Genomic DNA, 24,328 nt, shown 5'->3' on the forward strand with positions numbered 1-24,328 from the left:
AAAAAGATACAGTGCATTGGTCAGGGTTCAATCAGAGTAGGAGAAGATAGTTAAATATGAATTTATCACAAAGAGTTGGTTTATATACTGGGGTCTGGTTAAGCAAGCCTGAGGTCTGTAGGGTAGTTTATCTGGAAGATTTGAAATTAGGGGAGCAATTGTAGACCCCAGTCCGCCTTTTGGAGCCTGACTCAAGGAAGGCATAAGCTGTCTTTTTCCAATCTCTCAGGATAATCTCCTTAGACTAAAGCAGGCTTTCCCAGGACTTGAATTCCATCTTCAAAATCCTTCACAGCCATACGTAGGCTGGTACCAGGGGCTCAAGTACAAAGAAAATGTTTAGGAAATGATGATGGCAACATATGTACAAGTGTGCTTGGTATGATTAATATATGGATTATTATAAGAGCTGTAAGAACTCCCCCAAAATAATTTATTAAAATTTTAAAAACTGTCACACTTCAATATTTAATTCTCTACCGAAAGAACTATCTGCAAGTTCTATTCACTTAGTCCCACAAATGCCATTTTTAGAGCACCCACTATGTGTAAGACACAAACCCACCCTCATCAAATCGATTTCTACACATAGCGGCCCTATAAGACAGAGTAGAAGTGCCCCACAGGGCTTTCAAGGCCGTGACTCTTTCCAGAAGCAGACTGCCACCTCTTCCACAGAGCAGCTGGGGCGTTTGAATTGCCATGCTCTGTCTTTCTAATCACTGCATCACCAGAGCTACTGACAGGCACATGGGAACGCACACATATTTGTTGGATGAATATGCTGCCAACACCTGGCAGACTTTTTTCATCCCTCAGTTTTCCCTGGGCACACCGTATTCGTGGAGGTTGGCATATGCATCCTGCAGCCTCAGCGCATTTCTCTCCCTATGCATAATCAACTGGCTTTATTCACACCAAATATTTCCCAAAGGAAAAGTACTGTATAGGCAAATAGCAACTATAGGAGATAGATTATCTTGCTATCAGCTGCAGTATTTTCAAGAAGTCACGATGGGGACGCTCGAAGATCCTTCTCTGAGAAGGGAGTCCATTTTCTAATTTCCCAACGAACCCACATTTCCCGTTTTGGAGTTTTCCAGAATTTACAAATGATTCCAGGATCATGGTTCCCTGGACGGGGCAAAGGAAGATTGCTAGGGGGAAATCGCACTGAACTTTTGCAGGAATGATTGTTGTGACAGCCCTGGGAGCTCAGCAACCGCCTCTCCCGGCAACCTTCTCCCAATCGCTTGGCTCGAGGGCCGGATAGTTTCCATGGCGACAACTTTGTTTCTACCGGGCAGAGGTGACCGCTAGCCCTGAGCGCTGGTGGAGTTCTTAAGGTTTCATTCCTCCTTAGTTCCCTTCTGCCCACCAGAAAAGAAGTGAGTCAAATGTTTCTCTCTCCTCAGCGCAGCCAGGAGGAAGTGAAAAACATTCAGACAGGTACTGCCTTATCCCCCGTGTTTCTCCACACTTGTCGCCTGGGGTGGCCGTTGTGGTTTGGGTGTCTCTTTAGAGGCAGCAGTCAGGAATCTGTGGGCACCCACAGGACATGTCGTTAGGATCACTGTTACTCACTCAGCATGTGCGGAGCCTTTTATATTCGATTGGCAACGCGGTCAGCATGCTTGCCATTGTTCACTGACACCATTACTCTTTCTAGGCTTTATGGTTTTGATCGTGTGTGTTTTAAAGTATAAGTAATTTCAAATATCAACGTTCTTGGAAGTATTCATCTGGATTTTTAACTTTTAAAAATTGTGGTTTGCATCTTAGGGAAACATTTAGACCCAGGTTCCCTCCCCACCCACCACCCACCACCCATATTCAGAGAGCATTTTCTTTCATTGAATCCCCACGGAAGCTTGACTCCAGCAGGGGGTGACTTTCATGTCTCCATAACTAATGGGGGGCAGAGCTCTGTAAGAGGGGGTCAGGGTGGCAGCTTGACCTTGAAGGAGGGAAGGGCACTCAAAGGCAACATCAGCTCCAGGCTGATTCCCACTAGGCCAGACCACCACTCCTGTACCCATGCTGATACCAATATGCCCCCCACAGCCGCAGGACCTCTCTCTGTGGGTTAGAGAATTCCTCCAGGGACCACACAGACAATTCTCAAGAGCTGATAAGTTAAAATTCAGGATCAGACACACTCAGCCTCGACTGCCTGCCAGCATGTCTCTCTCTGCTCTTTGACCTCACAGCCACGTGGCCCCTTTGCTTCTGCCCTTCTCAGACACTGTTACAAAACTCTTTTAGTGCTCCCTCTAAGTGCCCCCAGGGTACTCCTCTGGAAGCTCCAGCTCCCTGCTTGAGTTAGGAAACCCTGCTCCCTCTAACAAGTGCCCTGCAAGCAAGCCCACTGGCGCTCTGCTGTCTCCCTCTCTAGGCTGGGAAGCCACCACTGGATCTTGAGCTCTTGGTGCAGCTGCCGCTGCTTCTCTGGTTTCACAGTTCTTTGCCTCCTGGATCAAGGTTAGTGTGTAGGGATTTTAGGCTCCAAAGGACACACTCTGCTCCCAACTTTTCTTCTTTGATGGGAGCCAGATCCGACCCCACCCTTTCAGCTTCTGAGATGGCTCCTTTGCCACAAGTTGGCAAACAGACCATTCCCCAGGTTCCTTACAACCCTGTGTGTGTGGCCCACCCAGTCATTTGGTAGAAGTCACAAAGATTATGGCTAGATGCACCGTACCGAGCAACTCACTGCACCAACCAGCTCTAGCAGGAGTCGCTCCTCGTTTCTCCCAGTTGCCGTTCTTATCACCACACTTGAGAAGAACTGCAACGGCTTATAATTTTATTTTGAGTGATAGCATGTAAGATAATGTGGACATACAGAGGCTTGTTTTAAAATAATGGCTTTATGCACGTTTTCTCCTCAGAATCTAGAGTATTTTCATTTGTAGGGGACCAAGATGTCAGATGACAACAAAGCTGCCATTGCAGCAGAAAAGGAGATTCTGAACTTGAAGTTACCCCCCATTGTCCGTCCCCCAGAGGGCCTGGGTGTGGATACACCGTTCCAAAGCAAGCTGCTTCACTACCGAAGATCTAAAGAGCAGCAGAAGATGATGAACCAGTTAGTGTAAGTGGCATATTAGCAAATGTTTCTTTCTTTGGATTCAAATGAAATGTTTGCTGCTGATACTCTTTTTTTTTAATTAAAATGGGGCTCTTATAACAATCCATACGTCAGTTATATTAAGCACATTTGTACATACGTTGCCATTATTATTTTATAAACATTTACTTTCTATTGAGCCCTTGGTATTAGCTCCTCTTTTTTCCTCCCTCCACCCTTCCACCCTTGTGACTCCTCAATAAATTATAAATTATTATTATTTTCATTTCTTACACTGACCGTTGTCTCCCTTCCCCCATGGTTTCTGTTGTTCATTCCCCTGGAGGGGATGTGTGTGTGGTTATGTGCCAATCACTGAAATGGGTTCCCTCTTCCCTCCCACCTCTCCCCGCTGTACCCCTATCCTCCTGGTATAGCTACACCAATTCTTGTGCCTGGATTCTGTAGGTCATGAGCTCTTTTCTCTTACCTGTACCTGTGCACATGTTCCGGTTTAGCCCGCAGTGGAAGGCAGGACTGGGGTCATGATAGTGAGGGGTGAGGAAGCCTCAAGGAACCAGAGGAATATTATGTGTTTCATCTGTGCTATACTGTACCCTGGTTGACTCATCCTTTCTTTGTGACTCTTCTCTGAGGACATGTCCCATTGTCTACAGATGGGTTTTGAGTCTCTGCTTCGACCAGCTTGTTAGAACAAAGTGTTCTTGCATTGAGGGAGGGCATGAGCAGAGGCCCAAAGATCTACTACCTCAGTGTATTGCCATATAAATTTATGTACATAATCTAATACCTCTGTTTTTATGAATTAATGTATTTACATATACATATACCTATGCTTATACCTCTATCCATAGCTTTTCTTCCTAGATCTTTCCTCCATTTCCTTTTACCATCCTCCTGCCCCACCATCACACTCACACTTCTGCCTCTTAGTAATTCCTCTCAGCTAGATTGCTGTTGCTCCAACACCCTCAGGATCTCTACATCTTGCTCATTGTTGATTTTAAATCCCTAGTTGTTCCCCTGCTAATGACTGTTTGCTCACTGCTCCCTTCCCTCACCTTCTTCTCCCCCTAAGTCCCTCAGGAACCATGCTTTCTCCTCGAGCTTGCTTACCATGACTATCTTACATAAGAAGACAAACCAACAATAACAGAGACAAAACAAAAGATTGACTAAAAAGAGAAAGGGGAAAAAAGGATAATAATAACTAGCAAAAAAACAACCAAAATGAAAAAATATGCTGTCAATATTCTTATGAAAATATTTAACTATGAAAGTTGATTCATGGGCCAAACACCATTATCAAGTTCAACTAGGGAAATCATTGAAAAACAGCCAAAGTATCAAGAAAAAAACAACTATATAGTGTTTACTCTAGTCAGACATTGTTTTCTTCATGTTACCTGTCCCATTCATTTGCAACTCACAACAATCTTACAAGGTAGGTACTATTATTATCTCTAGGCTCTAGGTTCAAACCCATCAGTCCCCCTGGGGAAGAAAGATGAGACTGTCTGCTCTTCTAAAGAGTTACAGCCTCAGAATCCCGATATAGGGTCACGGTGACTCAGAATCGACTCCATGGCCATGAATTTGCTTTGGGTTTATTGTTCTCTATGCTACGGAGGAAGAAACTGAGGTGCAGAGAAGTTAGGTAAATTGCCCAAGGTCACACAGCTGGGAAATGATAGAGCTGGGGTTGGGATTTAGACTCAGAAAGTTTGGTTCTGGAGTTTACTTGCTTTTATTTAGCACCACACTTCATCCTTTCAATAAATAATAATCAGACTAATCTTTTAAGCCAAATCCTTGAGTTCTACAGATGGCACTTCATTTCAAAAAAAGAAAATGAAGCATCTTCGAATGATTTACAAAAGATTGCAGTAGATTTAGAGAGTAGCATATTATTAGCTATCTGCCCCTGTTAGTTTTGACTCCACAATTATCCCACATTACTGCATTCAACTATTTGCAGTTCTATGGAGGTACTATATTTTCTATAGCTTAGAAATGCTTCCTGACATTTTCTATGTGGCTTTATCTGCCTGAGGACTTACTTCAGGTCTTAAAGATTTAGCTTATGCCTCACCTTTTCTGGGAAGCCTTTTTCTTATACTCTTTGTATAGCTTCAACGCTTTCTGCATATTTTTGTTTGATCATTTACTCAATAACAATAAGCACTTACTGATACCAAACTGCTTTTAGGGAGACCATAGAGAACCTGACGGAAAGGATCCTGTTTGTAAGACACATTCTAGTGGGAGGAGAAAGACAATAAACATGTTTGAATAAGAATATGTTAACTTACTTTCAGATTGTGATAGGTGCTTTGCAGAAATAAGAGAGGGTACTAGAGGTTGAGCCATCAGCAAGAGACCGTAGAGTATTGTCTCTTACATGTTTAGTTGTCTTTCTCCCTCACTTAACTTTGATGTGCTTCAGAACAGCAATCCCAGCACAAAGGACAGAGTTTGTCATATTATTGTTGGTGAATGAATCGGAGAAACCTTACATCGTAGTGTGCTTTACACAGATCTGTAAGTTGTACCACTTTCATTTGGGTGCTTAATTAAAATCACTGCCCTCAAGGCTCACGAAGCATGTTATTAATGTTGTTAGACGTCATCAAGTTGACTGCAACTCAGAGTGACCCTGTATACAACAGACCGAAGTCCTGCTTGGTCTTGTTCCATCTGCATCATTGCTGTGTTTCAGACCATTGTTGCAACTGCCCTGGCTGAGGGTCTCCCTCTGTTTTGCTGACCCTCTGGGAAGCATGATGTTCTTTTCTAGGTGTCGTGGTTATGCATTTGTCTGCTGAATGCAAGGTGAGTGGGTGAGGTCATGTGTGGGTGGCCTTGGGTAGAATTGGGCCTCATATTAGGACCAGTTCTTGGGAATATTTGACTGAACCAACCATTTTCCTACTTTTCAGATGCGTAGGAATGAACCTTTGTTCTTCCTTGGCTGTTAACTCCTTGATTCAGATCAGAGTTTCTCTCTCTCTCTCTTTTTAAATCATTATTTTAGGGGCTCATACAACTCGTATCATAATCCATACATGCATCAATTGTGTAAAGCACATCTGTACATTCATTGCCCTCATCAAAACATTTGCTCTCCACTTAAGCCCCTGGCATCAGGTCCTCATTTTTTCCTCTCCCTCCCCACTGCCCCTCCCTCATGAACCCTTGATAATTTATAATTTATTATTTTGTCATATCTTGCCCTGTCCGAAATCTCCCTTCACCCACTTTTCTGTTGTCTGTCCCCCAGGGAGGAGATCACATGTAGATCCTTGCAATGGGTTCCCCCTTTCCAATCCACCCTACTTCTACGTTCCCAGTATCGCCACTCACACCACTGGTCCTAAAGGGATCATTCACTCTGTATTCCCTGTGTTTCTGGTTCCTATCTGTACCAGTGTACATCCTCTGGTGTAGCCATATTTGTAAGGTAGAATTGGGATCATGATAGGCAGTGGGGAGCATTTAGGAACTAGAGGAAAGTTCTATTTTTCATCATTGTTACATCGCACCCTGACTGGCTCATCTCCTCCCTGAAACCCCTCTGCCAGGGGATGTCCAGTGGCCTACAAATGGGCTTTGGGTCTCCACTCCACACTCCCCCCTTCATTCACTATGATAAGATTTTTTTGTTCTGATGATGTCTGATACCTGATACCTTTGACCTGATACCTTTGACACCTCGTGATTGCACAGGCTGGTGTGCTTCTTCCATGTAGGCTTTGTTGCTTCTGAGCTAGATGGCCACTTGTTTACCTTCAAGCCTTTAAGACCCCATACGCTATATCTTTTGATAGCCAGGCACCATCAGCTTTCTTCGCCACATTTGCTTATGCACCCATTTACCTTCAGCGATCGTATTATGGAGATGAGCACACAATGATAAGATTTTTAGTTTTTTGATGCCTGCTAACTGATTCCTTCGGCACCTCATGATCACATAGGCTGGTGTGCTTCTTCCATGTGGGCTTTGTTACTTCTGAGCTAGATGGCCGCTTGTTTAACTTCAAGCCTTTAAGACCCCCAACCCTATATCTTTTGATAGCTGAGCACCATCAGCTTTCTTCACTACATATGCTTATTCACCCGCTTTATCTTCAGCGATTATGTCAGGAAGGTGAGCATCATAGAATGCCAATTTAATAGAAGTATTCTTGCATTGAGGGAGTACTTGAATGGAGGCCCAATGTCCTTCTGCTACCTTAATACTAAACCTGTAAATATATGCACATAGATCTATTTCCCCAACCTCATGTAAATATATTTGCATATATGCATGCCTTTATCTAGACTTCTATAAATGCCCTTTGCCTCCTAGCTCTTTCCTCTATTTCCTTTTACTTTCCTTCTGTCCCACTATCATGCTCAGTCCCCACCTGGGTTTTAGCAATTCTTCTTGGTTACATTACCCTTGATTATGCCCTACCAGGCCTCCCACACCCTCCTCACCACCAATTTGGATCACTTGTTCCCTTGTCCCTGGGTTTGTTAACACCACTTCCTTCCCACTCCCCTCCACCTCCCCATATCCCATGTTCCCCCAGAACTGTCGGTCCCGTTGTTTTCTCCTCCAGATTGTTCATCCAGCCTATCTTATTTAGACAGACTTGCAGAGATAATAACATGCACAAAATCAAGACACAGCAAAACCAAGCAACAATATACAACAAAACAACAACCCATGACAACAAAACAAAACACAACAAGAAAGAAAAGCTTGTAGTTAGTTCAAGGATCGTTTGTTGGCCTTTAGGAGTGTTTTCCAGTCCAGTCTTTTGGGGCACAATGCCCTGACCCCAAAGTCTACCTTCAGCATTCCCTGGGGACCTCGCCACTCCGTTCTCTTGCTGTTCTGTTGCAGCCCCTTAGTGTTTTGCCTAGGTGTGGTGGGATCAGATCGGGCAAAATTCCCACACTGTGTCTCCAGTGTTGTCCCCTGTAGGACTATGGGTCAGTGAGGGGCGTCGTGTCTCATAGTGGGCCGGCCCTGTGGTCTTCTCTGGGGACTGGCTGCTCTGATTGGGAACATCATCCTCAGGGCCTGGTGGCAGGGTTTCTCTCTTTCACTGAATTTCTCACATAATTTAAAAAATTATTCGGGGTTTGTTTATTCCTTTCTTTTTCATTGTTAATTAACCAAAAACACCAACCGCACTGCCATTGAGTTAATTTTGACTCACAGCAGCCGCATCGGACCATATACAAAACAAAAACAGAATAAAAGACTTACTTTAGTATTCTTCCTATCCCTTATTAATTTGTAGCCAGTTGCAAAAATACGAATTCCAGGCACATATCTTGGCCCACTCTATATGAAAAGCTCAGTCAAAGCCACTAGAGAGGTGTAGTGTCTTCTCCTGTGCTAGTGATGTGCCACAGCGAGAATGTGGACAAGAGAGCCTTTTCCTCTGCACTGGTCAAGTAAAGCACGGCATTCTGGGATACTGCTTCCAGGGGTATTTCTGCTCCCTTGTATACTAAAGGTGAGAAACAAATTACCAGCCTGGTATGTCAGATGGTAGTAAGTGCAATGAAGCAAGAGATGGATAGTGAAGTGTGCACTATTATATAAGGGTGAAGGAAGACTTCACTAATTAGATGTTTTTTGAGCTGAGATAACACACTTAAGGTCCTACTGTGCATGGGGATTAATTAAAAAATTATCCAGGTTATGCCCTGTGGGGCTTAATCAAGGGCAATGTAGCAGGGAGGAATTACTAAACCCGAATGAAGGCTGAACATGATGGTGGGACAGAGGAAAGTAAAAGGAAATAGAGGAAAGAAAGAGGAGGCAAAGGACATTTATACAGGCCTAAATACAGGCATGTACATATGTAAATATATATAATGAGAGGGGAATAGAACTATGTACTTATATCTATATGTTAAGAATTATGGTTGCAGATGGACATTGTACTCAAGTACTCCCTCAACACAAGAACACTTTGATCTAATAATCCAGCATTCTGTGATGTTCACCTTCCCTACACAATCGCTGAAGACAAATGGGTGCATAAGCAAATGTGGTGAAGAAAGCTGAAGGTGCCGGATATCAAAAGATATAGCATCTGGGGTCTTAAAGACTTGAAGGTAAACGAGCGGCTGTCTAGCTCAGAAGCAACAAAGCCCACATGGAAGAAGCACACCAGTGTGATCATGAGGTGTCGATGGGCTCAGGTATCAGGCATAAAAAGAGACCCAGAACAAAATCATACCCAATGTTAATGTGGTTGGGGGCATGGACTACAGACCAAATGCCCACCTGTAGACAATTGGACATCCCCTCACATAGGAGTCACAGGGAAGAGATGAGACACACAACTTTCCTCTAGTTCTTTGGTGCTTCCTTCCCCCCACTATCATGACCTCAATTCTATCTTATAAATCGGATTAGACCAGAACATGCACACTGCTACAGATAAGAGCCCACAACACAGGAAATCCAGGAGAGGTAAACCCCTCAGGACTAGCAATGAGAGTAGTAGGAGGGTTAGGAGAGGATGAGGGGAGAAAGGGGAAATGGATCACAAGGATCAATCTAGAACCCCCTCCCAGGGGGATGAATAATGGAAAAGTGGGTGAGGGTAACAGAGGATAATGTAAGATATGAAAATAATAATCTGTAACTTATCAAGGGTTTGTGAGGGAGGGCGAGTAGGGGAAGGAGGGGGAAGAAATGGGTAGCTGATATCAGGAGCTCAAATGGAAAGAGAATGCTTTGAAAATGATGTTGGTGGTAAGCACAAAATGAGAAGTACAACATGAGTCCACTGAGGTAAGCTCTAAAAAAATGCAAAAGAGGCATAGGGAAAATTTACTGTATACAAACATTCCTGGGGTGAGGTCCAGGAAGTATGGCAGGGGCCAGACCAAATCCAGGGATACATATGGTAGCCAATGAGAAAGCAGGGGGAAAATGAAGGAAAAATGGATAGAAGGGATACAGGGGACTAACCCACCCAAGGAGAGGGTATTGCTTATATCTCCACAGGGAAAGAGGGACTAGACTTTAAGCCAGTGCTCCAAAATGTGAATGCAATATACTGGCATGAAGCAGGGAACCGGTAGAGAGCTCTGAGGGGCCAGCCCCAATCCCAACTACATGAACAGCTGTCCCTCCCACCAGAAGAATTCAGAGGACAGCACTGAAGCCACAGTTCAGAGAGAGGGACATGTCCGATCAGAGCACATGGGAGCAAATGAAGGGGCCGCAAGAGCACATCTTGGTCCACCAAACCTTGAGGAGGATATCCCTGCTCAGAGCAGCCAATGCACAGAGAGGACCATATGGCTGGCCCCATTACAAGACATGACATCCCTAACTGACCCATAGCCCTACAGGGAACAACACTGGAGACACAGTGTGGGAATTGTGCCTGACCTGACCCCACCACACCCAGGCAAAACCCTAAGGGCTTGCAACAGAACAGCAAGGGGAACAGAGCAAAGAAGTCCTGAGAGAATACCAAAAATAGACTTTGGGGCCAAGGCATGCCACCCCATCGGACTCGACAGGAAAACACTCCTAAAAATCAAGAAACAGACCTGGAACTATTTATAAGCTTTTCTCTCTCTCTTTTTGTTATTGGTTTTGTTGTTGTTTTGTTTTGCTCTGTCTTGTTTTTGTGCATATTATTATCTCTGCAGGTCTATCTAGATAAGATAGACCGGATAAACAATGTGGAGGAAAAATACAATGGGAAAGGCAGTTCCGGGGGACATGGGAGAGGGAGAGGTGAGGGAAAGGAAGTGGTGTTAATAAACCCAGGGCCAAGGGAATAAGTGATCCAAAATCGGTGGTGAGGAGGGTGTAAGAGGTCTGGTAGGGCTGGATCAAGGGCAATGTAACCAAGAGGAATTACTGAAACCCAAATGAAGGCTGAGCATGATAGTGGGACAAGAGAAAAGTAAGGAAATAGAGGAAAGAACTAGGAGGCAAAGGGCATATATAGAGGTATAAATACAGGCATGTACATATGTAAATACATATATATGATGATGGGGAAATAGATCTATGTGAATATATTTATAGGTTTAGTATTAAGATGGATATTGGGCCTCCACTCAAGTACTCCCTCAATTCAAGAACATTTTGTTCTATTAAACTGGCATTTCATGATGCCAGACGCAACAAAGCACACCAGCCTGTGTGATCACAAGGTATCGAAGAGATCAGGTATTAGGTATCAAGGAACAAAAAAATCATATCATGGTGAATGAGGGGGAGTGCAGAGTGGGGACCCAAAGCCCATCTGTAGGCAACTGGAAGGGTTGGGGGGAAGGTTGGGGGGAGGAGAAGGGTTGGGGGGAGGAGATGAGCCAGTCATGGTGCAGTGTAGCAATGACAAAACTTACAACTTTCCTTTGGTTCTTAAATGCTTCTTCCCCACTATCATGATCCCAATTCTAACTTACAAATCTGCCTAGACCAGAGAAGGTACACTAGGAACTGGAAATACAGGGAATTCTGGACAGATGAACTCCTCAGGACAAGTGGTGAGAGGTGGAGGGAAGGTGGAGTAGAAAGGGGGAACTGATTACAATGATCTATATATAACCCCCTCCCTCAGGGAAACACAACAGAAAAGTGGGTGAAGGGAGGCGTTGGTCAGTATAAGACATGACAAAATAATGATTTATAAATTATCAAGGGTTCATGAAGGAGTGGGGTGGGAAGGAAGGGGCAAAATGAGCTGATATCAGGGGCTCAAGTAGAAATCAAATGTTTTGAGAATGAAGATGGCAACAAATGTACAAATGTGCTTGATACAATGGATGGATGGATGGATTGTGATAAGAGTTGTGTGAGCCCCCAATAAAATGATTTAAAAAAAAAGAAAATGATGATGGCAGCATATCTATAAATGTGCTTGACACATTGGATGAATGTATGGATTGTAATAACAGATGTAAGAGCCCCCAATAAAAGTATTTAAAATTTTTTTCCAGGTTATAATTTTTAAAAAGTAAATGGATTTTTATTTTATACCTCACCCTTTTGCACATGAATAATCATAGGTATTGGGATTTCTCATAGTTAATTTCGTTAAGAAATAACACTTGAATATGTAATCTTAAGGTAATAGGAAAAACTACATGAATTGTAATGTTTTAACCACATATTCTAATATTATCTTAAGGAGAGCCATATATGTTTCTAATTATAAATTTCAGAATTGATGGAGCCAAAAAAAACCTAGACAAAACACTGCATAAGAGAATACCTCCACTACCAGAGCCAGATTACCCTTCTACCGTGAGTTAAAATTCCTCTTTGAAATGGGATTTTGGATAAGTTAAGTTAAATTTGGAAGGTTATCCTCTTATCATTTTAATTCTTAATTTCTTTTGAGGTAATTTTACTATAATTAATGTTTTAAGAGTGATATAGATTCATTTTAAGCTATCTAATTTCCAACTTTTCTCACTGGCTTAATTATATCTTGTTTATTTGTTTTTGACAGATGTCCAGCGAAATTAAAAAAAAAGGAGTGAGTTCAAGTCTTTATGTTTCTTATTTTGAAATGCCCACTGTAGTTCCTTCTAAGACCGCCTGCCAAAAGGAAGACATTTAGAAACTGAGATTTCTACTTTCTCTGTCAAGGAGAGCAAGCATGTTATGGAGGACAGTATGAGTTCTGGGTGGTATTTTTCTTGCCATTCATTATTTAAGGATTCGTTGTATAAATGTTTCAGTTAGTCAAACTATTAAAAAAAGGAAAGAAAAAATAGTTACGATGGCCGTTATAAGGTTTTTTTAGGGCAAGAGTTTGATGTAATTCAAATCAAATTCACTGTCATAGTTACTTTTAGTGACCCTATAGAACAGTGTAGAACTGCCCCTGTGGGTTTTCGAGATTGTAACTCTTTTGGGGGGTAAGAAAGCCTCTTCCATGGAGTGACTACCTGTTGACCATGAGGTTAGCAGCCCAACATATAACCACCATGCCACCAACTCCAAGAGTTTGACATCTTGATGGTTATTTAGTCACTCAACCAACACTTGTTCTGAGGGTCTGCTTTGCTAGCCACCTGCTGGACACTAGAGATTTGAAAACGAAGACATTGACTGTGTGGAGAATGAGAAAGGCCTGAAATGTGATGGGTGAACATATAAAACATGTAAGATGTCTTTAATGGCAAAGGATGTGTAAATGTATGGGGCTGCTTACACACAAGAGGAAGCTATGCAGCAAGCTTCCAGGTTGGTGGACAGGTTTCCCAAGTGTCCTGTACTTTCTTTTGGGGAGAATAGATTGAGGAGTACACCACTGTGTGGGCAGAGGATATTTGCAAGAGCCTCATTTAGCTACTTCAAAGGTTACTTGTTTGTTTTACATGTCTGCCTCCTGTTTCCTCCTGTCCCATTTTTTTTTGGAGCCTTTCCTGTGTGTAGCTGCCTCTTTACTAGGTTAAGAACTGATACAAAACACGCCCAGAACATCCACAGGTATTTAATGGGAAGCTGGATGCCATGAGACATATTTGTCAGTTCTTATTGTTTTGGTGCCTCATAAACTAAAACAGGAGCGAATCCAGAAACCGTCATTCACTCCTGAATGTGCTGCAAAGCCTCTACATAGACCTCACACCATGTATAAACATTAGCTGAAAATCGATCATTGATTTAAATGTAAATGCAAAACCATAACAACTTAAGAAAAAAGAATTCTTAGACATGACACCATAAAAAGTAACAGGATGTATGTATGGATTGTGATAAGAGTTGTATGAGCTCCCAATACAATGATTAAAAACAAACAAACAAACAATGGTGGCTTGTAGTCCAGGGGAAGGAGCTTGGTGACATCATTCTTGTACTAAAGATGTACACCACCTTTTCTTATAATTTTATTTGATAATCAACTGTTAGTTTTCATCCACATTGGCTTGGGTTTGTGAATATGGGACAGGTGTGTAAATGACTGATGTATTGTTTGGTGAATCTTCGTCCTGGTTATGTTACCTGGACAATCATACCTGGATATGTTACAACAGAGAATTCCTGATTCCTTTGGCCCACGCAGTGTTGTTGAACTTGGTGTTGCACATCTGGTGTCCCGTCTTCTTCATGGCAAATTTCTAAATCTCCTGAGGGCATGCTTTTTGAGGCCCATGCCATGGATGTGCTTGTGAGCACTGATGGCGTCCTAACAGGAAGGCCCTTCATCTCACCGCTCCCCTTTGTGGGAGCTGTAGTGCAGGGACCCACACTGCCTACTCAAAGACTTGCTGCACAATGAAGGCTGATTGCTAGTTTAACTTTTTGCTTTTTTGTGGGTAGTAAAAGCAGAGGTTCTCGTTGGGCTTCTTTCAGTTACCAAAACTGGTACCACTGTAGATTTTTGTAAAAGCAAAGTAGCATAAAGCCAACTTTCGAAAAGCTGAGGCCTACCTGTACATGATTTGACTAAAAAAAAAAAAAAGCGCTTTTTGCTAAAGGAATAACTTAGAGCTTACAAAATTCTAAGGGCCAAATATATTCTTATCTTACGAGATGAAGGTCTGAGGTCTAAAACTCAAAGCGGTCTAAGTTAGGAATACATTATTGTAATAATGAATATAAAGTCTGCTATGCCATAACCGCTAACTGTCTGGTCAGCCATTTGAAACCAGCAGCAGCTCAGAAGAAAGGCAGGCTTTTCACTCCCGTCGATGTTACGGTCTTTGAAACTCACAAGGACAGTCAGTCTACCTTGTCCCATGGGGTCGTATGAGTCAGAATGAACTTGATAGCAGGGAGTGTATCTGACCATATCATGACTTGACTTAGACCTTGAACTCGACCTCATTTGGAAAGCATTTGTTAAGTTTGAGGGATTGAGAAAATATCTTCCTTGTTTGTAACAAATTAATTTATTAATATGATACTTAATAAATGTCTACTCTGTACTTGGTTCTGTGCTGGATGCTAAAGGTTGGTGAAGAAGAGAGGAAACATTTTTGCTTTTGTGGAGTTCATATTTTAATGCAGTAGGCATGTAATAAACACATTTTAAAAATTGTGTTAAGTACTCGGATGGAAATGCAGGCTAGTATGACAGAGATGGGCTGGGAGGGGCGTGGGACTCTCAATTTAGGTTAGTGGGAGCCCTTCAAGCTGACACTTGTTGGCATACCCTGTCACTGAGCACTTTCTTAGGACTTACACAGATGTTCCCGACTCTCCTTTATTTTCCTAGTTCCAGTGCTAGAATCAGCCATTTCACCAAGGAATTCTTTTAGTGGAGAGTGGTATTTGGAAACCATGATTGGAGTATTAGGGTATATCTTAGAGAACAATTAGCTATAAAAAAATCCTGATTCTAACTAAACACCATAGGATTTTCCCCTCTGTTCATATTTGTAGCTTCTCTGAGTTTGAGTTGATTTGATGGCAGTGAGCTTGTATTTGTTTTCCATATTAGATTTCTTTTCTTTAAACCTATCTTAACAATTTTTTTAAGATGTGCAAAACTGTGACATGATTTAAAAGTCAGAAATATACCCCAAAAGCTCAAGCCAAATTCACTGCCATCGAGTCGATTGTGACTCATGGTGACTCTGCAGGACAGAGCAGAACTACCCCTATAGGTTTCTGAAACCATAACTCTTCATTGGAATTGAAAGCCTTGTGTTTCTTGTTTGGCGTGGCTGGTAGTTTCATACTGGTGACATTGTGGTTAGCAGCTCAACCAAAGTGTAACCGCTGCGCTGCCAGCGCGCCTGACTATACCCAAAGGTGTACTCAAAGATGGATCTTCTTTTTCCTAGTCATTCCATCGCTCGTGCTTTCTATTCCAGTTCAACCCAGTCCCCTTAGGTAACCAGTTTCACTACTTTCTGATTTAATTTTGCACAGATAATAGATTTCTATTTCCCCACTTATGTTATATAAGATGTAGCTAGTCTTTTTCATTTTTTAATTTATCAAAAATATATCCTAGGAATCACTCCATCAATCCACAAAGAATTATCTGGTGATGCTATCTGGTAAGTGCTGGGCTGCCACCTGCATGGTCTTTGGTTCAAACCCACCAGCCTCTCTGAGGGAGAAAAATGAGGCTGCCTACTCCTGTAAAGATTTATAGCCTTAGGAACCCTATAGGGGCATTATAAGTTGAAATAGACTTGATGGCAGTGGAAGGGAATTCTTTTGTATCACTGCATAGACTATCATTGTATAGCTGTATAATAATTTACTGAAATACTCTTAAATGTTTCCAGTATTTTGTTGCAATGACTACCCTATATACATATATTTTCATATTGTTGTAGGTGCGTATTTAGTTTCTAGAAGTGGTATTGCTGGGTGAATCTGTTAGATATTGTCAAATTCTTCTTTGAAAGAGTTGTGCCAATATAAATTCCTGTTAGCCATTTATGACAGAGTCTGAATAATATCAACAGAATATAGACTGATCCTTCTTATGTTTTGGCTAATCTCATAGGTGAGAAACAGTATCTCAGTTTAGTTTTAATATATTTTCTCTAATCATGAGTGAGATTGAACATATTTTCATATGATTAAGGGATATATATCTATTTTGGGGTATGTGTGTAAAAGTTTAGTTTTAAATCTTCTGTTAATTTTTTTTGTTGTTTTTTTAAACATTTTATTAGGGGCTCATACAACTCTTATCACAGTCCATACATATACATACATCAATTGTATAAAGCACATCTGTACATTCTTTGCCCTAATCATTTTCTTTTTTTTCTCCTCTTTTTTTACATTTTATTAGGGGCTCATACAACTCTTATCACAATCCATACATATACATACATCAATTGTATAAAGCACATCCATACATTCCCTGCCCCAATCATTCTCAAAGCATTTGCTCTCCACTTAAGCCCTTTGCATCAGGTCCTCTATTTTTTCCCCTCCCTCCCCTTTCCCCCCTCCCTCATGTGCCCTTGGTAATTTATACATCGTTATTTTGTCATATCTTACCCTATCCGGAGTCTCCCTTCCCCCCCTTCTCTGCCATCGCCTCTCCCAGGGAGGAGGTCACATGAGGATCCTTGTAATCAGTTCCCCTGTTCCAACCCACTCACCCTCCACTCTCCCAGCATCGCCCCTCACACCCTTGGTCCTGAAGGTATCATCCACCCTGGATTCCCTGTGCCTCTAGCCCTCATATGTACCAGTGTACAACCTCTGCCCTATCCAGCCCTGCAAGGTAGAATTCGGATCATGGTAGTTGGGGGGAGGAAGCATCCAGGATCTTGGGGAAAGCTGTGTTCTTCATTGGTACTACCTCGCACCCTGACTGACCCATCTCCTCTCCTAAACCCCTCTATGAGAGGATCTCCATTGGCCGACACTTGGGCCTTGGGTCTCCACTCTGCACTTCCCCCTTCATTCAATATGGTATGTATACACACACACACACACACACACACACATATATACACACATATATCTTTTTTTTTTTTTTGCATGATGGTCCCTTTGGCACCTCGTGATCGCACTGGCTGGTGTGCTTCTTCCATATGGGCGTTGTTGCTTCTGAGCTAGATGGCCGCTTGTTCATCTTCAAGCCTTTAAGAACCCAGACACTATCTCTTTTGATAGCCGGGCACCATCAGCTTTCTTCACCACATTTGCTTATGCACCCATTTGTCTTCAGCGATCCTATCATGGAGATGTGCAGCCAATGATATGATTTTTTTGTTCTTTGATGCCTGATAACTGATCCCTTCAGGACCACTCGATCACACAGGCTGGTGTGTTCTTCCATGTGGACTTTGTTGCTTCTGAGCTAGATGGCTGCTTGTTTATCTTCAAGCCTTTAAGACCCCAGTCACTATCTCTTTTGATAGCCGGGCACCATCAGCTTTCTTCACCACATTTACTTGTTCACCCACTTTGGTTTCAGCAGTTGTGTCGGGAGAGTGAGCATCATAGTGTTCCAATTTAATAAAAGAAAGTATTCATGCATTGAGGGAGTGTTTGAGTAGAGGCCCAAGGTCCTTCCGCCACCTTAATACTTGACCTATAAATATAGACACATAGATCTATTTCCCCATCCTCCTATATATATTTGCATGTACATGTCTTTGTCTAGACCTCCATAAATGCCCTTTGACTCCTAGCTCTGTTAATTTTTAATGGTTATTTTTTTCTTCTACTAGTCTTAAAGCATGTTTTGATTCTTTATCTGAGTTTCATGTTGCAAATATTTTCTCTCAGACTGTTAATATTATTATATTTTATTTGTTTTGATGTTTTTGCTATACTGTGTTTATTTTTATTCAGTCAGAATGTACAAACTATCCACCACCACCCCACTGGAATTTGAATCACAGTTAGAAAGTTTCCTCCTACACTCAAGTTATAGAAGAATTCATCCATGTGTTTTTCTAACCCTTGTATAGTTTCATTGTTTAATTTAAATTCCTGATCTATTTGGAGTTTTCTTATACATGATATAAATTAGGGATTGAATTTGTCTTCTCCCAACAGCTACCAGTTGTCCCAGCACTATGTGTTTAAACTGCCATCATTGCCTCATTTACTTTACTGACACACGTATCATATGTTAACATTTTCCACATATTACTGTTTCTGCACTTTTTATTCTTTTACACTGGTCAGCTGGTCTATTCATATACCTGTGAGACACTGCTCTAATTGTGGAGGCTTTGCAGTGTAGTGGAACGTCTGTCTCCCAGGGGATTCCCTTATCGATTCTCTTTTTCAGGGCTCTCCCAGCTCATCCTTCATGCTTATTTTTCTACACAAACTTTAGGATTAGCTTATCTAGATCCATAAAAATGGATGTAGATATTTTTGTTGACAGTGTGTTGAAATACATTTGGGACAATATGAAATATTTGTGGTGTTTAAAGCCCTTGCCGTAAATTCTACTTTTGTGGGGCTTCATATCTCTGTAGGAGAATTTATGAAACTATCGTGTAGGAATAGAATCCCAAGAGACTTGGGCTTCGTTTTGTTCACTATGCTATTGTATCCTCAGCCTTCAGAACAATGCCTGAATACTTATAGTTAATTAATGTTTATTGACTGAAGGAATAAAAAGTTAGATAAAGGATGTATGTTGCCTTAAGAAATTGAAGAAAATGTTAAGGATGTTCATTTGATGTGCACTTATAAAGAAAGGGATAATATGGCTTCTTTTAGATCACAGTTGTTGTTTTTTTGACCTCGGGCGCCCGCGGGCCCAAGATCACAGTTTTATATATATTTAATTCTGAAAGCAGTGATATTAAGAGTGTTATTTTGAGAAGATAGAGCGCAATAGTCACACTGAAATGCTACCTATGTGGAATGTTTAATTGTTTTCTTATTATGTTCCCAGTTGAACTATAAGTACATGAAAAGATGTGTAGAAAGTAGTCCTATCGTACCTATTCAGCAGGAATGGCTGGATAACATGTTAACGCTGATACCTGAGTCTTTAAAGGAGGGGAAAAAAAGAGGAGAACTTGTTGAAAGTCTCATAAGTGAGGTCTCAAATGACTTTGAAAGCAGCATGAAGAGATACTTGGGTAAGTAGCATCTAACATGGGATCTCGGTGAGGGCACCTGCCAATAGCATCTAGCAAATGTCAGTTCTCTTTTACTTCCTATTGTGAAGTAAACTGTTACCCAGAAATGTGTGTGGCTATGTTAATAAGCCATAATTAATATCGTCCAGGAGGCCTGGTGATGAAAGGGATTAGGAATTGGACTGCTAACGGAAAGTTCAGTTGTTTGAAACCACCAGCTGCTCCATGGAGAAAGATGAGGCTTGTGCTGTCTGTAAAGATGTGCAGCCTCGAACGCCATCGGGCACTTCTAGTCGGCCTCACAGGGACGACTTCATTGGTGGATATCTGGAATCTCTTGTGAACTACGAAAGAAATTAAATAAGCAAGTTAAGAGGAGATGAAGTAAGATAGAGGCTAAGATATATCTCCAAGGGACCAAGAAGGAGAAGCTGAAGAGACAAGTCCCTTCCTCTGGTGCTGACAGACAGGGAAAGCCTTCTGCCAGAGCTGGTGCTCTGCGTCCAGACTGGGAGCCTCCTAACGGTGGCAAAATCAATTCCTGTTTGTCAGAGCTTCCTCTTTGTGGTAGTCTATTACAATCGCACTAGGTAACTAAAATGTCTTTGCTTTTTTTCTTTTTCCTCAGCGAATCAAGCATAAAAACAAACACAATCAGTGAGGAAGTAAATGGACACTATTTGGTTCTTAGATATGATGTTTATTTAGTGGTGCTGAGTTTATAACTTAGTAAAAATCTTTTGTGACTTAACAGTATTTTTTGTAATTTTATGTGCTTATCGTTAATAGATTATTATTATTTTGCCTTGACCTTATAATTGTAGCTATTCTATTTGAAGGATTTTAAAGAACATGCGAACAAAGACTTGTACTTATGGGAGTTTAACCTTTGCAATTTTTATTGGAATAAATATTCTTAAATGTCCATACCAGAGACTTTTGAGTGGATATGGCACCGTAACTGAGAACTTACCAAAGCATGACTGTTGTTTAATTACTTTTCAAAGTAAGCCAAAATGCTACCAAGACTTTGACTTTGTTTCAAAGACAGGGGTGCAACGATATCCTCTAATATAAAAGCAAAACCAGAAACTTTGATATACTTAGGGTTTGCAAGAATTCTCAATAGTATCCCATGTCTATTTTAGTGAAGAGTGTGCTCGTGAAACCACCAGTGAAATGGCTTGAAGATGAAGGAGCCCCTTTATTTGAATCCCCTTTGTGAGTAAATCATGTTAAGTACATTACTTCATGTAAATTAAAAAAGATAATAATGCTATATTGTCATTTTGGTGAAAGTTCATACAACAAATTAAGTTCCCATTTGGCAAAATCCACAGAATTGCTCAATGACATTGTGCTGCATTTTCCAGTATTTTCTTTTACTGCGCTCTGGTTATCCCACTTCCAGGGCTCTGGTTTCTCTGCCTTCCCACACACATCTTCTCCTCTTCACTTTTAGGGTCACAGATGTTTTTAAAACAAAAACAAAACAAACTGGACTACCAACTGTACTCATGGGCAATATCATTTATGGTGTGTGACAGTTCATTATTTCACGAAAAGGTGACTTTAGGGAATAATTTTGGTTGAAGGTTATAGAAGCAGTGTTCTCAACCTGTGGGTCATGACCCCTTTGGGGGTCAAACGACTCTTTCATAGGGGTCGCCCGATTCATAACAGTAGCAAAATTACAGTGTGAAGTAGCAGTGAAACTAATGTTCTGGTTGGGGGTCCCCACCACATGAGGACCTGTATGAAAGGGCCGGGCCTGAGGAAGGTGGAGAATCGCTGATACAGACTATCTCAGGGCAGCAGTTTCAAGGCAACCTCTACTTTCACCTGGTCCAATAAGTCTGGACTTTTTAAGAATTTACTTTCTGTTCTGTGTTTTTCTCTTATTCTATCTTGGGAAAAGTTACTTAAAATAAAATCTACTCCCAACCACAAAAACCTCTCCCCTCAAAACAGAAGAGAAGGCGAAACCCAGGGACAAGGGAACACAAGTGATCCAAATCAGTGGCAAAGAGGGTGTAAGAGGCCTGGTAGGGCTTGATCAAGGGCAGAGTAACGAGAGGAGTTACTGAAACCCAAATGAAGACTAAACATGACAGTGGGACAAGAGGAAAGTAAAGGGAAATAGAGGAAAGAACTAGGAGACAAAGGGTATTTATAGAGGTCTAAATACAGGCATGTACATATGTAAATATATATATGAGGATGGAGAAATAGATCTGTGTTCATATATGTATAGGTTTAGTATTAAGGTAGCAGATGGACATTGGATCTCTACTCAAGTACTCACTCAGTGCAAGAACACTTTGTTCTAAACTGTCATTCCATGATGCTCATCTCCCTGACATAATCACTGAAGACAAATGTATACATAAGCAAATGTGGTAAAGAAAGCTGATGGTGCCCAGCTATCAAAAGATATAGCACCTGGGGTCTTAAAGGCTTGAGGGTAAATAAGTGGCCATCTAGCCAAGAAACAACAAAGCCTACATGGAAGAAACACACCAGCCTGTGCGATTACAAGGTGTTGAAGGGATCAGGTATCAGGCATCAAAGAACAAAAAAATCATATCATTGTGAATGTAGGGGAGTGCGGAGTGGAGACCCAAAGCCCATCTGTAGGCATTTGGAAATCCCCTTAAGAAGGGTCATGGGGAGTCGATAAGCCAGTCAGGGTGCAGTGTAGCAACGATAAAACATACAACTTTCCTCTAGTTTCTAAATGCTCCTCCCCACCCCCGCCCACTATTATGATCCCGATTCTACTTTACAAATCTGGCTAGACCAGAGGATGTACACTGGTACATATAGGAACTAGAAACACAGAGAATCCAGGACAGATGATCCTTCGGGACCGGTGATGAAAGTGGCAATACTAGGAGGATAGAGGGAGGGTGGGATGAAAGGGGGAACAGATTATGGGGATCTATGTATAACCTCCTCCCTGGGGGATAGACAACAGAAAAGTGGGAAAAGGGAGATGTTGGACAGTGTAAGATATGACAAAATAATAATTTATAAAATATCAAGGGTTCATGAGGGAGGGGGGGAGGAAGAGGGCAAAAAGAGGAGAGCTGATATTAGGGGCTTAAGTGGAGAGCAAATGTTTTGAGAATGATCGGGGCAACAAATGTACAGATGTGCTTTACACAATTGATGTATGTATGGATTATGATAAGAGTTGTATGAGCTCCCAATAAAATGATTAAAAACAAACAAATTCCCTGTAAAAAAAGAAAAGAAAAAAAATTAAACCAGAATGTGATATTTTCATAGTCAATCCACTAAAGAGATGAATTACAAAGATAGAAGTAAATCACAACCATTCCATAGGGAAAGGCACAGAATCAATGCATGCCTATCTTGCACACAGTTGCTAATTGTCCAGTTCTTCTAGTGCTGGGCCTCTTGATTTCATGCAGATATTCTTCCAGAAAAAAACCCCTAGAAGATAGAGGAGAATTACATGAAGTTACATTTACACACTTTTTATAGAAATAACTTTTACAAGTTATCGAAAGTGGATTCTAACAAAATCCAAGGAGGAGGAATTTGCCTGCATGTTTTCCATTTGTATTTGGCATTCCATCTATCTCATTGCCATCCAGTCATTGCTGACTCATAGCAATCCCCCAATGGATTTCTGAGACTGTAACTGTTTACGTGAGTAGAAAGCCCAGTCTTTGTCCTGAGGATCTCCTGGTGGTACCGTAGCCCATAGTATATCCGTCTCCTGTGGTCCTGATCAGAACAGTTGGTAGCAGGGTACTCACTATCTAGTTGTGGTCTCAGGGTAGAGCAGGCCTTCTTACCTGAGACTTTGTTTTCCTTCTTTCTCCGTTTCTCTTGATGAGTAGGGCCCAATAGTTGTATCTTAGAAGGCTGCTTGCCAATTTTTAAAGACTCCAGATGCTACCCAGGTGGGTACTAAGATAATCTGAATGTTGTGCTGCCAATTGGATAGAGTTGTCTCTTGAGACTGCGGGCCTACGTTTTCATGCACCTTTTGATAACTGATTGAGAATAAACTGATCTTACACTGAAATCTAGACTTGTGAAATTCTGAGGTCTGCTGGACACATCTAAAGCTGCAGCTAGTTCTGCACTGTTCTCTAAAGGTGTCCGAACTGCATCGCTTCCTGGCCTGTCGTGAGTCTCTTTGTCTGCCTGACAGGTTCCTCCACGTACCCTCCTACTCCCAGAGACTGTTCTTTCAGCTCAGCCCATCAGAACTGAATGAGAGCCCAGTGGAAGCTAGCAAGCAAGGCGCTCACACCGGGCATCCTTCATCTGCCTTACAATTTAACTTTGCTTTTTCTAAGATAGTGTACTTTTGAGATCTTGATAGTTTTTATTAACTGTTTCTCTTCCATAGCTCCCACTGGTGACACCTTGCCCACTTTTCTTTCTCCAGTTTTCTCACTTTAATATTGATTCCATGTCATAAAAATTATTTCCAAAACCTTAGGGTTGGTTGTTTTATTCCTGTTTGATATGATGCTTTGCTTTTTCAGAGGCCTGGATTATTCAAACCCGTGGCATTCTAGCTATGTGCAGGCAAGAAACCAAATATTATCTAATTTACACATTGTTCACCCAACCATGAAAATGTTACTTGATGTTGGTTATGCAACATTTGCCAATACAGTTTTGCTGGACTTCACAGGAATACGGTAAAAATCCTGTATTGATTAA

At 41.6% G+C, this 24,328-nt stretch overlaps 1 protein-coding gene across 1 annotated transcript in view; it reads left to right on the forward strand.

Moving 5' to 3' along the window:
* The first annotated feature begins 2,924 nt into the window (after positions 1-2,924).
* The window catches only part of DNAH12 (dynein axonemal heavy chain 12), a 185,315-nt gene continuing 163,911 nt past the window's right edge, over positions 2,925-24,328 (forward strand). Inside the window, exons 1-6 of the mRNA XM_075550753.1 lie at positions 2,925-3,094; positions 12,296-12,377; positions 12,586-12,612; positions 19,429-19,618; positions 20,767-20,839; positions 24,148-24,306. Of these exons, the coding sequence (XP_075406868.1) occupies positions 2,925-3,094; positions 12,296-12,377; positions 12,586-12,612; positions 19,429-19,618; positions 20,767-20,839; positions 24,148-24,306 (701 nt within the window). The remainder of the gene's footprint in view (positions 3,095-12,295; positions 12,378-12,585; positions 12,613-19,428; positions 19,619-20,766; positions 20,840-24,147; positions 24,307-24,328) is intronic.

Source organism: Tenrec ecaudatus, chromosome 5 (genome assembly GCF_050624435.1).
Source record: "Tenrec ecaudatus isolate mTenEca1 chromosome 5, mTenEca1.hap1, whole genome shotgun sequence".
In the NCBI taxonomy this organism is placed as follows: Eukaryota; Metazoa; Chordata; class Mammalia; order Afrosoricida; family Tenrecidae; genus Tenrec; species Tenrec ecaudatus.